A 12,708-nucleotide genomic window follows, 5' to 3' on the forward strand; every position below is an offset into this window, starting at 1 on the left:
TTGGTGAAGTCATGAGCAAAGTCGAATTTATGGAGGGGTCCAATATCAGTCAAATTGTAATTTTAATGATTCTTTGTAGCAAAATGCCTTTGAATATATTGAAATAGACATTTTTCCCTATAATTTTAATCATACTAAACATTTTAAAGAATATATAAGCTGTTGGTAACTGATTTCTCTGCACTTCATCAAAATGATGGGAAAATAAGAATATTGCTCTCCCAAGAGTAATTAGAGTTTAAACCCAAAAGCATGAAGTGGAGGCTTGTTTTACAATTTCAGGTGCTGCCTACATGACAAATTTATGTTTCTACACCTCATATCAAAGTGATAAACCACTCATCAAAAGTGGACTGAAAACATCCATTTGCTGCAACGTCCTATAGACTTTGGACCCTGATTATATTTTTTATATCAACATAGACCCCATAGAGAATGCAGCTCGTGGTGAGAGGTCCATAACTGTTGACTGAATGAAAGCTAAATGTGATCAAACTGGACAGTAAAATGAGATATTTAGAAAAATACCATAAAACTAACTCTCCCTGAAAATCAACAGAGAGCTGAGTTTCCTCCATAGTTTCTTTAAGTCTTCCCTTACTGGCCTGTGCACAAATAGTTTTAAGTTAGCTTAAGTCAAGATGATACATTAGTGAGAAAAATGGCAGTGTTAATGCCTAATGTCTTAAATGCTGCTGCTAATTCTTCCTTATATTTCTTTTCATCTAGGTTCCATAGATTGTACCCTAACATTCTCTCACCCCACCTGGTACTGGGAAAACCTGCTGAAAATCTGTGTTTTCATCTTTGCCTTCATCATGCCCGTCCTCATCATTACGGTGTGCTATGGGCTGATGATCTTACGCCTCAAGAGTGTCCGTATGCTCTCTGGCTCTAAAGAAAAGGACAGGAACCTGCGAAGAATCACCAGGATGGTGCTGGTGGTTGTAGCTGTGTTCATCGTCTGCTGGACTCCCATTCACATTTATGTCATCATTAAAGCCTTGATAACAATTCCAGAAACTACTTTTCAGACTGTTTCCTGGCACTTCTGCATTGCTCTTGGTTACACAAACAGCTGCCTGAACCCAGTCCTTTATGCATTTCTCGACGAAAACTTCAAACGATGCTTCAGAGAGTTCTGTATCCCAACTTCCTCCACCATCGAGCAACAAAACTCCACTCGAATTCGTCAGAACACTAGAGACCACCCCTCCACAGCCAACACAGTGGATAGGACTAACCATCAGGTATGCAGCTTCCAGAATTGGGTATATCTACTGGGGATGACATAAAAATTAGATCTTTGTACCAATCCAAGATTTTAATCCATTAGGAGATCAGTAAATTGGGGATTTAGATTCAGAATGAAGATAAAGGGAGGAGGGAAGTAAATTGTGATCATTGTGTTAGAGAGGTGTGTCTTTATATAAACTGAGCTCTATGTATTTGTACGTATTCATTTAAGTATAAAGATATGCCAACTAGAGACGTGCAAAGCCTCTAAAAATCTATCTTCACAGCCTTTCCTTCTTTGCAAAATTAATGACTTAGCACATTTTGGGAACGATCTTGACCTAGAATTCTTTTTGTTTTCCCCAGCAATGTTATGTATTTCATGCATGTCATTCCAGCATCCCTGTCACTTCTCAAAAGCCAGCCCTGCTTTGGTTCTGTGGTTAAACAGAAAGGGCCAGCACTTTGCTGACTGGGGTGATGGGTACAAGATGTTCGTAGCAAAATCAGTGTCACAGCCAAAGGAAAATAAAAATGGCCAACTTGAACTTTGTAGCTTCATTGGCTGATAAATTTTTATACTCGAACACTAGAGCAAATATCAAACATATTATTTATTAGAACTAAATTAGTTTTATAACAGTCATCATACCAGTTGGGGTTAATACCACGAGGAGTGACAATTTGTTGGAAGATTTATTCCTGTGTGAAGAGTATAGATCGGGGCCTGCGTGAAAGATTCAAGATTTACACATAATAGTAAAATTACATGAGAAATCAAAAAGGAGGAAAGAGAAAGAAAAAACTGTCTATAAGTTAATATTGCCTTGTTAAAAGTCACTGCTTTGCAAAATTTGGAGACTGACCTGTAAAGTAAATCAAACATACCACTTAACTAGTAATATGAACTTAAGTAAATTTTCAAACAATGGTGCCAGTATCCAAAAATCACAGCCTGAGTAATTCAAAACACAGAACTCAAAGTCAAACTTCCTGTGAAGTAAATTCTTAATTCAGAACCTTAGATAAAGTTCCTAGATCAGAGGGTAGGCCTGTGGGGGCAGTTGACTAGGAAGTAAAGTAGAGGAGGCAGAGGGAGAGTTAGCTACCAGAGTGCAGCTGCTTTCTCTCCACCACACCCCACCTCGCTGTTTCCCATTACCCCCACTACTGCCCCCGAGCCCAGCCCAGACTCACCCTTTCTAATGGACCACAAGACTAATGCAACGTGGCCCATAGCGGGCATTAGCCCTCATAACCCTGGTATGAAGTAATGCTAAAATGAACACAGGAACTTGCATCCCCTAGAGAGTTTGAGGTAATGATGGCAGGCCCACTTCCAACCAAAGGGAAATTACCTTATTATGTCTCACTTCCAAATCCATTTTAGAAATGAAAGCCAAATGTTTTTCTACCCTGCTTCTTTTCTCTATTATTTTTCCACATCAAGACCTCTCACCCTGCTCCTTTTACTAAGCAGCTCTCTTTCTCAGCAGCTATCAAAAGCTTATGAGTAACTTAAAGAGGGTGGATATGTAGATTTTCTCCAACCTGAAGATAGTATGTTAAAGAATGCAATTTAAAAGTCTTAGTTCTAACCAAAGCTTAAAATATTTTGCATCGCAGTAAAGTGCTTGCATTGGAGCACATGATGGCCATTATAAAGTACTGGTTCTTTATCCTTTGGTGCCCACCCATACCTTCCCTCTCCTTACAGGCACTTGAGGGTGTGGCTGTTGGTAATACCCTAGCCTCAGGGCCCATGTGATCCTCTAAGCATCCTTTATGCACCTTGCTCCCCTGGAAATACAGCTCCCATCTGGTCTGCTGGAGTGCTTCTGAGTTCAGAATGGTTGTCCTTCAGTTGCCCTTGACAGTGCCCTTGAGTCCCTTCCAAATGCAGCATTTTCACATTAGTGTGGTTCTTGCACAGCCAGAGAGAGGAGAAAAGGATGGTAATCAGGGAAGCTCTGTTCTAAGTAACTAAAAGGTTTGCTTTAAAAATACATCCAATTAGGGCTTATCTTCATTGCTGCCTCTATAAAGCAGCATCAGTGTCCGATAACAGCCGAAACTCATTAGCCATGGAACTGGCTGCTTTCCCAAAATGCCCAGCTGGGAGAGCTGGACAAAGAAGAGTGGCTGCCAGGAAAAGAGGAAAAGACACTCTGACATATTTGAAAATTAAGATAAATCAAAGATCCTTTCGCTAATCTCCACTAAAGTGATCGTTTAGAATCAAGACAGTTACACACAGAAATGTGGAACAATACATCAGCCTTTGACAATAGTATCAATCGTATATCAAAATAATAAAATTATTTGAAGGAAAAGTCAGAGACTTTATGTCTGTGTCTATAGGACATAGTTGATTAGTTGTATGAATTCAGAATCTGACAAAAAGATTGTTTTTGTTTGTTTGTTTGTTTGTTTGTTAACATCGTGAGCCATCATGCTAGAAAACAAAGCTAGTTAAATTTGCATTAACTTTTTAACTGCTTTCTTGAAGTTTGCCTTGTTGTAGATGTTTATGTCCTACCTATGTATTTATGTTTTCTCCAAGAAATATATTATACTATATGTCACATCGCAAGCACATTAGTCAACTTCATATTCTGCAGATCAGAGATCCAATATCAAACCTTCCCAGGGTGTCTGTATTCTGACAACTGTACACTGAGACCATGTCCATACAGCGCAAAGTGAAGTGGAGAGTTGGCAGTTATCCAGGTAATTTGATAAGCCATATATGAGAAAATACTGTGCCCAAAATAAACTTTGAATCATACTTACATAGTTAAGGGCCACTCAGTCAGCTTTTGCTGCATAACAAGTCATTCCAAAATTTAGTAGCTTAAAGCAATCATGTTTGAGTTTGCCATTCTATAGATCAGTAATTTGGGCTGGCCTGGGCTGGACAGCTCTTCCAGTCTTAGCTGGGCTCACTCTGTGGTCAGCAGCTGCTGCCAAGTCAGCTGTCAGCAAGCTGACCTAGGATAACCCAGCAAGAATGGCTCTCTACTCATGGATTCTCATCTGCCAGCCTGTGAGCCGGGCTCGATTGAATGATGGTCACAGGTTCTATATTCAAGGAATGGAAAAGACTCCACCTACTGATGATGGGAGCTGCTGTCATGTTGTAAAGAGGTGTGGATATCGGGAGGGCAGTAACTGTGGCCGCTTTTGCTAACCATCCACGGGGCACATGCTGCATGGGACAGACAAGCCATAGCTTCCTAAGGATAGGAACCACATCTGCCTTCTTGTGCCTCCAGTATCTACATAGTGCAGTGTCTGGCACATTACAGAGTAGTCCAAAACTACCTGTTGACTGAATGAATGACCAGAGGGCCCATGATAGTTCAGGAGATAGAAGGGTGGTGAGAATGAGCCCTTTCTTATGCAACTGATTAACCACCTAAAGGACTAGGTAACACTCTGATGTTACTTCAGGCTGGCCTTCCAGAAACTAGAAAATCTGGAAAGGAGAGGTTCTTCATTTTCTCTTCTCTAGCCTTTAGTCCTCGATCAGAAGTTACACTTTTCCAAAAACTTTCTTACACTTGTCCTCTCTTATAATTTTTGTTTTAACAAGTGCTATTGATAAGGAGGCCAAGAACTGGACTCAGTGCCCTAAAAAAAAACAAAAAAAAAACGGCCTCATGTTCTTGCATGCTTTCTAAGGCTCAGCCACTGCTCCAGCTGTAGCATTCCATGCCTGATTTATGTTCTGCTTATCATCTTTATGGCTACTAGATTTTTGTTAAGTAGATTCGGGCCGAGGCATTGATTTGCGGGCCATGTGCTGTCAATGCAATTTAATTCCTCTGTGCACCTTCCATCCTCGTGTTGTCCTGAGTGGACTCTGCTTGGCTTGTGATCACTCCCCGCATTTGTTCAGATCTATTCAGATCCCACTCAGATCTGAGATGCTGGCCACTCTAATTTGCCTACACTGCTCGGTTTCCACCCCGATCTCATTCTATAATACGTTTTCTGTTTTGACACCTAAATTATTTTTTTAAATATTTAACATTACATAGGAAAGGGAACAACTTCATTCGATTAATTGGACTTTCATTTACAGCTGTATTTGCGTTAACTATCACCATAATAATAATGCTGTCTTACATGTGTGTCATGGCATACAGATTAAAAAGTGTTTTCACATGCAACTACCACATCAGCTTCCTATAGCAGCCCTAGTGGGCAATCATAGGGGCAAAAATACTCAGAGAGGTTAAGTGATTAACAAGATCAAATCACCAGTAAGAGACAAGACTCAGATAAACATCCAGGCTTGTGATAGGAATCCAAAGCTCTTCTCTGCATTCCCACACAATGCCACTTTGCACTCAACTATAATTGTATGGTCTCAGCCAGAGATTCTCATGCTTTGTGATGAGCTCCAGAAAATGTAAGTTTTGGAGAACTTTTCTAAGACGTTCTGGTTCACTGGGTCAACGTAGGGTCCAAAAATCTGGATTTGAGTAAAACACTAAACTGAAAACTCTGATTTAAACTATAACTTCATCCCAACACTACTGACCTTACTGCTTTGTCTTAACCTGAGGAACCATTTCTGTCAAGCTGATTGACAGGAATTTTTTTCACCACGTGAAACTTGTGTTTAGCAAAATAATGTGGTTAGTTATTCTTGGACAAAGCCTTAACTTTTCTAATCTATCTGTCAGTGAGTCTCATAGGAGAAAGTAACACAACAGTGATAAAGCTAACATTATGGTACCTCCTGCTCACTCCTTCTCATTGATAGGGCAAGTCCATTCCTAAACCTTCTGGTTACTATTTTTAAAGCACTTTCTTCACATGTTAATCAAAGTAGCAGGTCAAGAAACTAGGAGCTACTTTGCATTTGTGCTAACTATAAAACTGCATTATCACCAGAGAAACTAAAAACAGAAGCCTAATTTTTTAAACTCAACCATATCACTCTCAAAAGCTGGATCTTGCCTTATTTTTTTTACAAGACATCTGTGGAGAGCTAATTTGAGAAGGAAAGCATATCAATTCCATGGCAAAATCCCCAAATGGGAACGGCTCACAAAATGACAGAGCTTGACCACACTGATACATACTTTGTGAATAAAACCAGAATGTCTATTCTTTCAATTCTATGGTTTAAAAAGAAAATGATTCAACTTATGAGTGTGTGTGAGTGTGTGTGTGTGTACGCGCGCACACACGTGCAAATGCACGTATATAGTATGGGTGTGCCTCTTTATGCATGTGTGATTCCAGAGTATGTCTAGGCTTAAAATGAAAAATATCTTTCATAAATAACAGAAGAACTTGGTATGATTCCATAAATTGGCTGAGAGGAAAAACATATTGTTTAATTGGAAATATGTTTATTCCCAGAAAATATTAGGTTTTTGAGACTATTAGTAACAACATGTATTGACTAGTTTGTGCCAAGTATCTTATTTAATTAATCATAGGAAGCATTGATTATCTGTACTCTACACTTGAGGAAACCAATGTTTAAGAAACTAATGTGCCCAAGGTCATAGTTAAAAAGTAGTGGCTGAGAAATGAGCCCCTTGAATTTGATATTATAATTCTTAGTCCATGTGCCTTACTGTCCTTCCAGTCTGGTTTTCACTATTCTTGGTGGTGGCTCTTAGAACTAAATTTTAATCTTCATGTACTGGAAGTTTGAATGCCATCAGGTCTTTAAGCAGCCTTGTTTAGATGTATTCATAGAGTATTTGTGTGTCTCTGTGTAAAGACAAGTGTTCAGACAGACTGATGAATAGCACGGAGAATTAGAAATTTAATAATGAGGGTCTTGGTTACCGTTATATGAGTTGAAATTATTTGAATAAAATCTTTTACCATCATTAAAGTCATAATGACTCTCACTGAATGAAAGCATTTGCTTTTCCACAAGTTAAAATGTTTTATTTGTGTCAGAGAGACTCATTTGATATTTTCATCAGGTGACCTTTATGATCATGACTGCAATCACATTTATCCTACAAGAGAAGGCAGCATGGTGGCGGTGGGGGTGTCAGAGGGGACCAGGACAGGAAGTCAGGTGAATGTTTTAGTTATCACTCTGTGCCTGACCAGCATTTGATGGAGCAAACCTTTTCATCTTGCAAGAATTCAGTTTTCTCAACTCATGTAAGTGGGTTCAACCAGGGTATTCTGCATAACAGAACCATACAAGGGACGTTGAATTATCTAGTTGTTTCTGATGGGATATTCTAATCTTTCAGGGACTTTTAGTTTTAACGATTGCATCAAGGAATATCATTACTGTAACATTTTCTTGGGCTTGTTGTTTCAATTAATGTAACTAACTGATAAAATATAGCAACATATTAAAAAACACTAAATTAAAATGAGATGTCATTCTATTTGGCTAAACGTAAGTGGTAAATTACTATTTTATAAGAATTTATGATGAAAAAATTCTCACTTACTGAGATGTAGTGTTTGGGAAGATGTCAATCTTTATTTTTCTATCTTATATATAATAATCACCAAATATCAAATAACTATAAGCCAAAAGTTTCATCACAGTTTAAAATAATGGCACTGTCAGTATAAGAATGAATATATATATATATATATATATATATATATATATATATATATTTCATGTCATTTGACTATATAAAACACAGTGTTTATTAAGAAGGAAGGAAGGAAGGAAGGAAGGAAGGAAGGAAGGAAGGAAGGAAGGAAGGAGAGAGACAGAGACAGAGAAAGAAAGAGAAAGGAAGGAAGAAGGAAAGGAGGGAGGGATGGAGGGAAGAAAAACAACTGACCCACACAGCACCTTTTTTTTTTGTCCAAAACCAGCTACATTCTTCCTACTATTCTATTTTCCATACAGACACCAGAAATCTCAGGGACACTAGAAATCTATAAAATCTATCAAGCCTTATCCAATTATTTTCTACACACATTATCAAATCTTTATAAAGATTAAGGAAATATACATATATATTTATATGCATGTGCGTATATGTGTGTTTGTGTGTGTGACCCGGAGTGTCCAAATGGTATATCTAAGTACCTTAAAGTGTAACAAATGAATAATGTTTTTCTTGTGATGAAATAGATACATGTCAGATATCAAATAGAAAAGCAACAAAGTAAAGCCCATGGAAAATTACATTATAATATAAACATAGCTTAAGAAACTTCAAATTTTTAACACCACCAAAATAAACCTTGACAATAAGAAAACGTAGTGAATTTCAGGTATAATATGGGACATGGCCTCTATGTATTTGACAAAAGCAATCACCTATTTAACCCACCCTTACCAACTTACCAAGAATATCTCACTCTTGCTGTTCTTTCTTCTTCTCAGTCATATCAGCTAAAACGTCCTTATATTCACAAAACTCCAAATATAGTTATAAGTGGGCTCATTCAAATTTAAATTAATTTTAAAATAATGCTTTCTTTGAGCTGTTCTTTGGAAATAGAAGAGACACATGTCACTCATAAAACCTTAAAATGCTGCAGATGGAAGTGTGCAGTATAGTTAGCACACACTTTAACTGAAAAGAATTATGGTTATTTCAGAAATTCCATGGGACAAATAACCTTCCAAATGGCTACACTATAAGTAAATATCAATATTTAAACCCCAACAATGCAGTTGGATTTATCAAGCAGATGTAAAATATTCACAGTGCTTAAAATATTGGAACTGAAATGGAACACTGAGGTCATCTAGCCCAAATCTCCTCATCTGACAAATGGGGCATGTAGACTAGAAATGTTTTGTTTGTATTTTATTTTATTTCATGCTTTCTTTCTAAATATAGAAGATGATAAGAAAAGAGTCTTTTCAAATGGGGTTTGAAAAGTGGGGTTTGAAAAGTGGGGTTAAAGAAAAAGTCATAATTATATTTTATATGAACTCGAGTATATGCAAATTTAATTTAAAAAAAAGTTCATCAGGTAAGGGGAAAGGTTATGTTTAGATGAGAATAGCAGATATGATTTCAAATCCTAAAAATTTAGATGGCTCATTTATTTATCCAGATTCTACCACTGACCAGCTGAAATATCCTGGGCAATTTTCTGGTCCTCCCTATGTTTCAATTTCCTCATCTGTCAGAATGGTGGTAACTGCAGTAGGTAACACTTAATTTTAATGTGAATGTGATGTATGAGTTCATGCAAAAGAGGTAGCACAGCTCCAGGCCACTGGCTAATATTACTAATCCAAGCCACTTAAAAAGGCTTTACTATTTTCATTTCCTCTGTTCCCTTTTCCCCGAGAAACTAAACTGCAGCTCTTGTAAAGAAAAGTTAAAAGGGATGAAATAATGGTGCCAAAGGAATCATAAGTTTGGTGTAACTCAAGGCTTCTCAGACTTGGCACTAGTGACATTTTGGGGTAGATAATCGTTGTCATGGGGAAGTGCATTGTGGGATGTTTAGCAGATCCCTGGCTCTACCTGCTAGATGCCAGTAGCATCCACCCACACTAGTTGCAACAGCCAAAATATTTCCAGATTTTGGAAGAAAAAAAAAACAAAAAAAAACAACTCAGTTGAGAGTCACTAATCGACCTGACCAACCATGTTTAATAGTTGAAGAAACATCAAGGTCCCAATTAGTTGTGATGTCTTTAAAGTCATGCCTAGAACTAAGCCCCAGCTGTCCTGCCTTTGGTCTAAATCTGAAACATTATACTGATGTCTCAAAAGAAAGCTTTCTGCTATACTGCTAGCCAGATGGAAAGAGTAAGAGAATATTAATGGAAGATAAGAGGAAAGTACAATTCTTCAAATCATTTTATTTCAACTTTCTCTTTTGAGGAAAATGATCTCCATCCTGAAACATTATTAAGAAAGAATTAAAATCCTAAAAAGGTGAAGATATTAGTGAACACTAAGAGCCTCTGAATGAGTTCAAATCTCCTGGTGATCTTAAAACATTAAGGGAACTTTGAAATGAAACATAATTAATAAAACACAAATCATAACTTCAGAAGCAAAGAATGGGAAGAATCCTGAAAAATTAGGGGAAATAAGTAGAGTCCTAATTTTAATGGGAACTTTGTAGCAACTAAAAGCCACACAGAATGTTTACCTTTGCACTGTTTGTTTTTGAAACCCAGGTCAGATTATTAAAATGTGTTTTGAGAGCATGTAGAAAGGAAGCAGTAATCTCTAGGAAGCAAGATAAACTCTAGGAAGTAGTTATGCAAAAAACAATTTTATTTTCTTTGAGGATTGTGGGACAGGGAAACCAGGTAAGCCAGAATCAATAGTGTTTTCAACAAGAGATTTGACAAACCTTTGTTAATTTCCATAATGCTATACTATGTTGAATTACGATCTGGATATAATAGTACAGTGTGGTAGATTTATAAACTTTGATTCCCATTTTAAGCATCCTATCAATGAAGGAATGCCGAATCATCTAGGTAATTAGGTAATGAACCAAACATACTAGAAAAGTAAGTAAAAACTTAAGCTATAGTAATTACTAGAGAAAAACTTGAGAGTCCAAAAATCCAACTATAGAATCATAAAATATGAGTGATAGCAAATATGAACAAAAAAGTCCTAGCGATGTCACGGGTTAGCAGCGTGATATAGGCCATCTCAACTGTTGCAATTATAGCTCGATGGTATCCACAGAAGTCTAGTGTCTAGAACCAAAGAAATGATAGCTCCTCTCTATTAGAATGAAACAAGTAAATTAGGTTGTGATCAGAGGTGAAGGGAATTAAAATCCCTCAATATGACAAATGGTTGAAAGAAATGTACATGATTATCCTGGGAAAGAGGAAGTGCAGACAGGACAAGATAGCCTTGTTCATATATTTAAAAGGATATGAATAGGGAACTGAACTTATCTAATACAACTCTACTAATTACAGCCAAAGAATGGCAGTTACAGGGAAAGGGATTTCAACACAACCAAAAAAAGTACTTTCTAAACTTTGCTATACAAGGATTTCCTCATCACTGGAAGCCTCAAATGTTCAAGCATCAGCATTTTGCCTACATGGCAGGGATGCTGCAAGAATTCAGATGTTAAGATTTGATGTTTAGGGAACCATATAGGGGATGACTCTGAATAATGTTTTTAGGTTTTACAAGTTCAACCAGGTTCATACAGAACACTACTGTAGTGCAATGCTACTCTGTGATCCATGAAAAATTAGCTCTTTAGACAAATGTTAGGAAATATTGCCGTTTTTATTTTTGGTCTTCAGGACTAATACTGAATATTAGCATTTTAAGGCTTTGAAAAGCCCTACTGTGAGTGTGTGTGTGTGTGTGTGTGTGTGTGTCTGTGCTGCATATACCTATATCTATATATTTGCATTTTGGTTTTTAAGCTGAAGTTCTCAAACTTATCTGAGCACAGACCCAGTTTTTCAAGGGACACCTTGTAACGTCTCACAAAATGAAGGGTTCACTAAGCAGTTTCAAAGAGCCAACTGGAGACCATCAGTCCCAGTTAGGCACAGATCTATTCAAAATTCAATGTTTTCCTGGAATTAATGGCAACATCCCATAATTCCAGACCTTCACCAACATTCTGAAATCGTTGTTCTCTTATTCTCACTCATTTAAAATATATGGTCTAAATTACAAACAAGATACTGAAACTTATGATCTCTCAAAACAGAACGGACTCTGTTTATTTGGGTTTTCACTATTGTTTTGCTTTGTTTTGAAGCTTGCCACTTTCTAGTTACAATCCCAAAGGGGAAAAAGTCTATGCAGCTTTCAGATATGTTTTCACTGATTTAAAGGACACATTGCTAAGAATAGGCCTTATAATTGACACATTCTTTTGTTTTGAATGAGTCATCCTTGAGAAAAATAGCATTCTTTTAAAAGTCACCAATACTCAACTGTGAGAAGCATACCAAAGATTGAAAATTGCAGTCTTTCTTGTGAAGTAACACAAGATTAGAAGCCAGGGAACACAGGTTCCCTGTCAGCTGACCACCAGCTGTGTGAGCTCGGCATCCCACACCACTGGCTGCTTAGGGCTCTCTTCACAAGCAGGTCGTTTCCAGTCTGTTTTGACTGACAAGGAATTAAGGTTCATTTCTGGGTTTGACTGGTTACCCCATGCAGACTCTGAGGGCTAGCATTTTCTAGTGGACATCAAACGTAACCACCAAAGCTTCCTTTTGTGAGAGAAATGATATATTGAAAAAATAAATTCATATTAAAAGCAGGAGGAAGCATATGGCGTATTGAGTCTGGATCCTTTGAACTACCAGGTTATTCCACCTCTCCTTGAATTATCCTTGACTGAAGTTTGACCCCTTGTTATACCTACATACCAATATGTCTGATTTCACCAAGAGAACATGGAAGAAGGGACGAGTTCTTATGATTTAGATAAATGGAGAACTTTGCCTGGGAGTCACCAACTCCAAAAGTGTTTTGTGTGGCTCTGCTTTCACTGTTTCTGTAATTAATGAGATTTTGAAGCCTCTTACTG

General features: G+C 37.5%; 1 protein-coding gene across 1 annotated transcript in view; it reads left to right on the forward strand.

Moving 5' to 3' along the window:
* OPRM1 (opioid receptor mu 1) overlaps window positions 1-12,708 on the forward strand; it is a 64,137-nt gene that overhangs the window by 33,052 nt on the left and 18,377 nt on the right. Inside the window, exon 3 of the mRNA XM_019749260.2 lies at window positions 730-1,250. Coding sequence (XP_019604819.2) covers window positions 730-1,250 — 521 coding nt within the window. The remainder of the gene's footprint in view (window positions 1-729; window positions 1,251-12,708) is intronic.

The sequence above is a fragment of the Rhinolophus sinicus genome, linkage group LG05 (assembly GCF_036562045.2).
Source record: "Rhinolophus sinicus isolate RSC01 linkage group LG05, ASM3656204v1, whole genome shotgun sequence".
Classification (NCBI taxonomy): domain Eukaryota; kingdom Metazoa; phylum Chordata; class Mammalia; order Chiroptera; family Rhinolophidae; genus Rhinolophus; species Rhinolophus sinicus.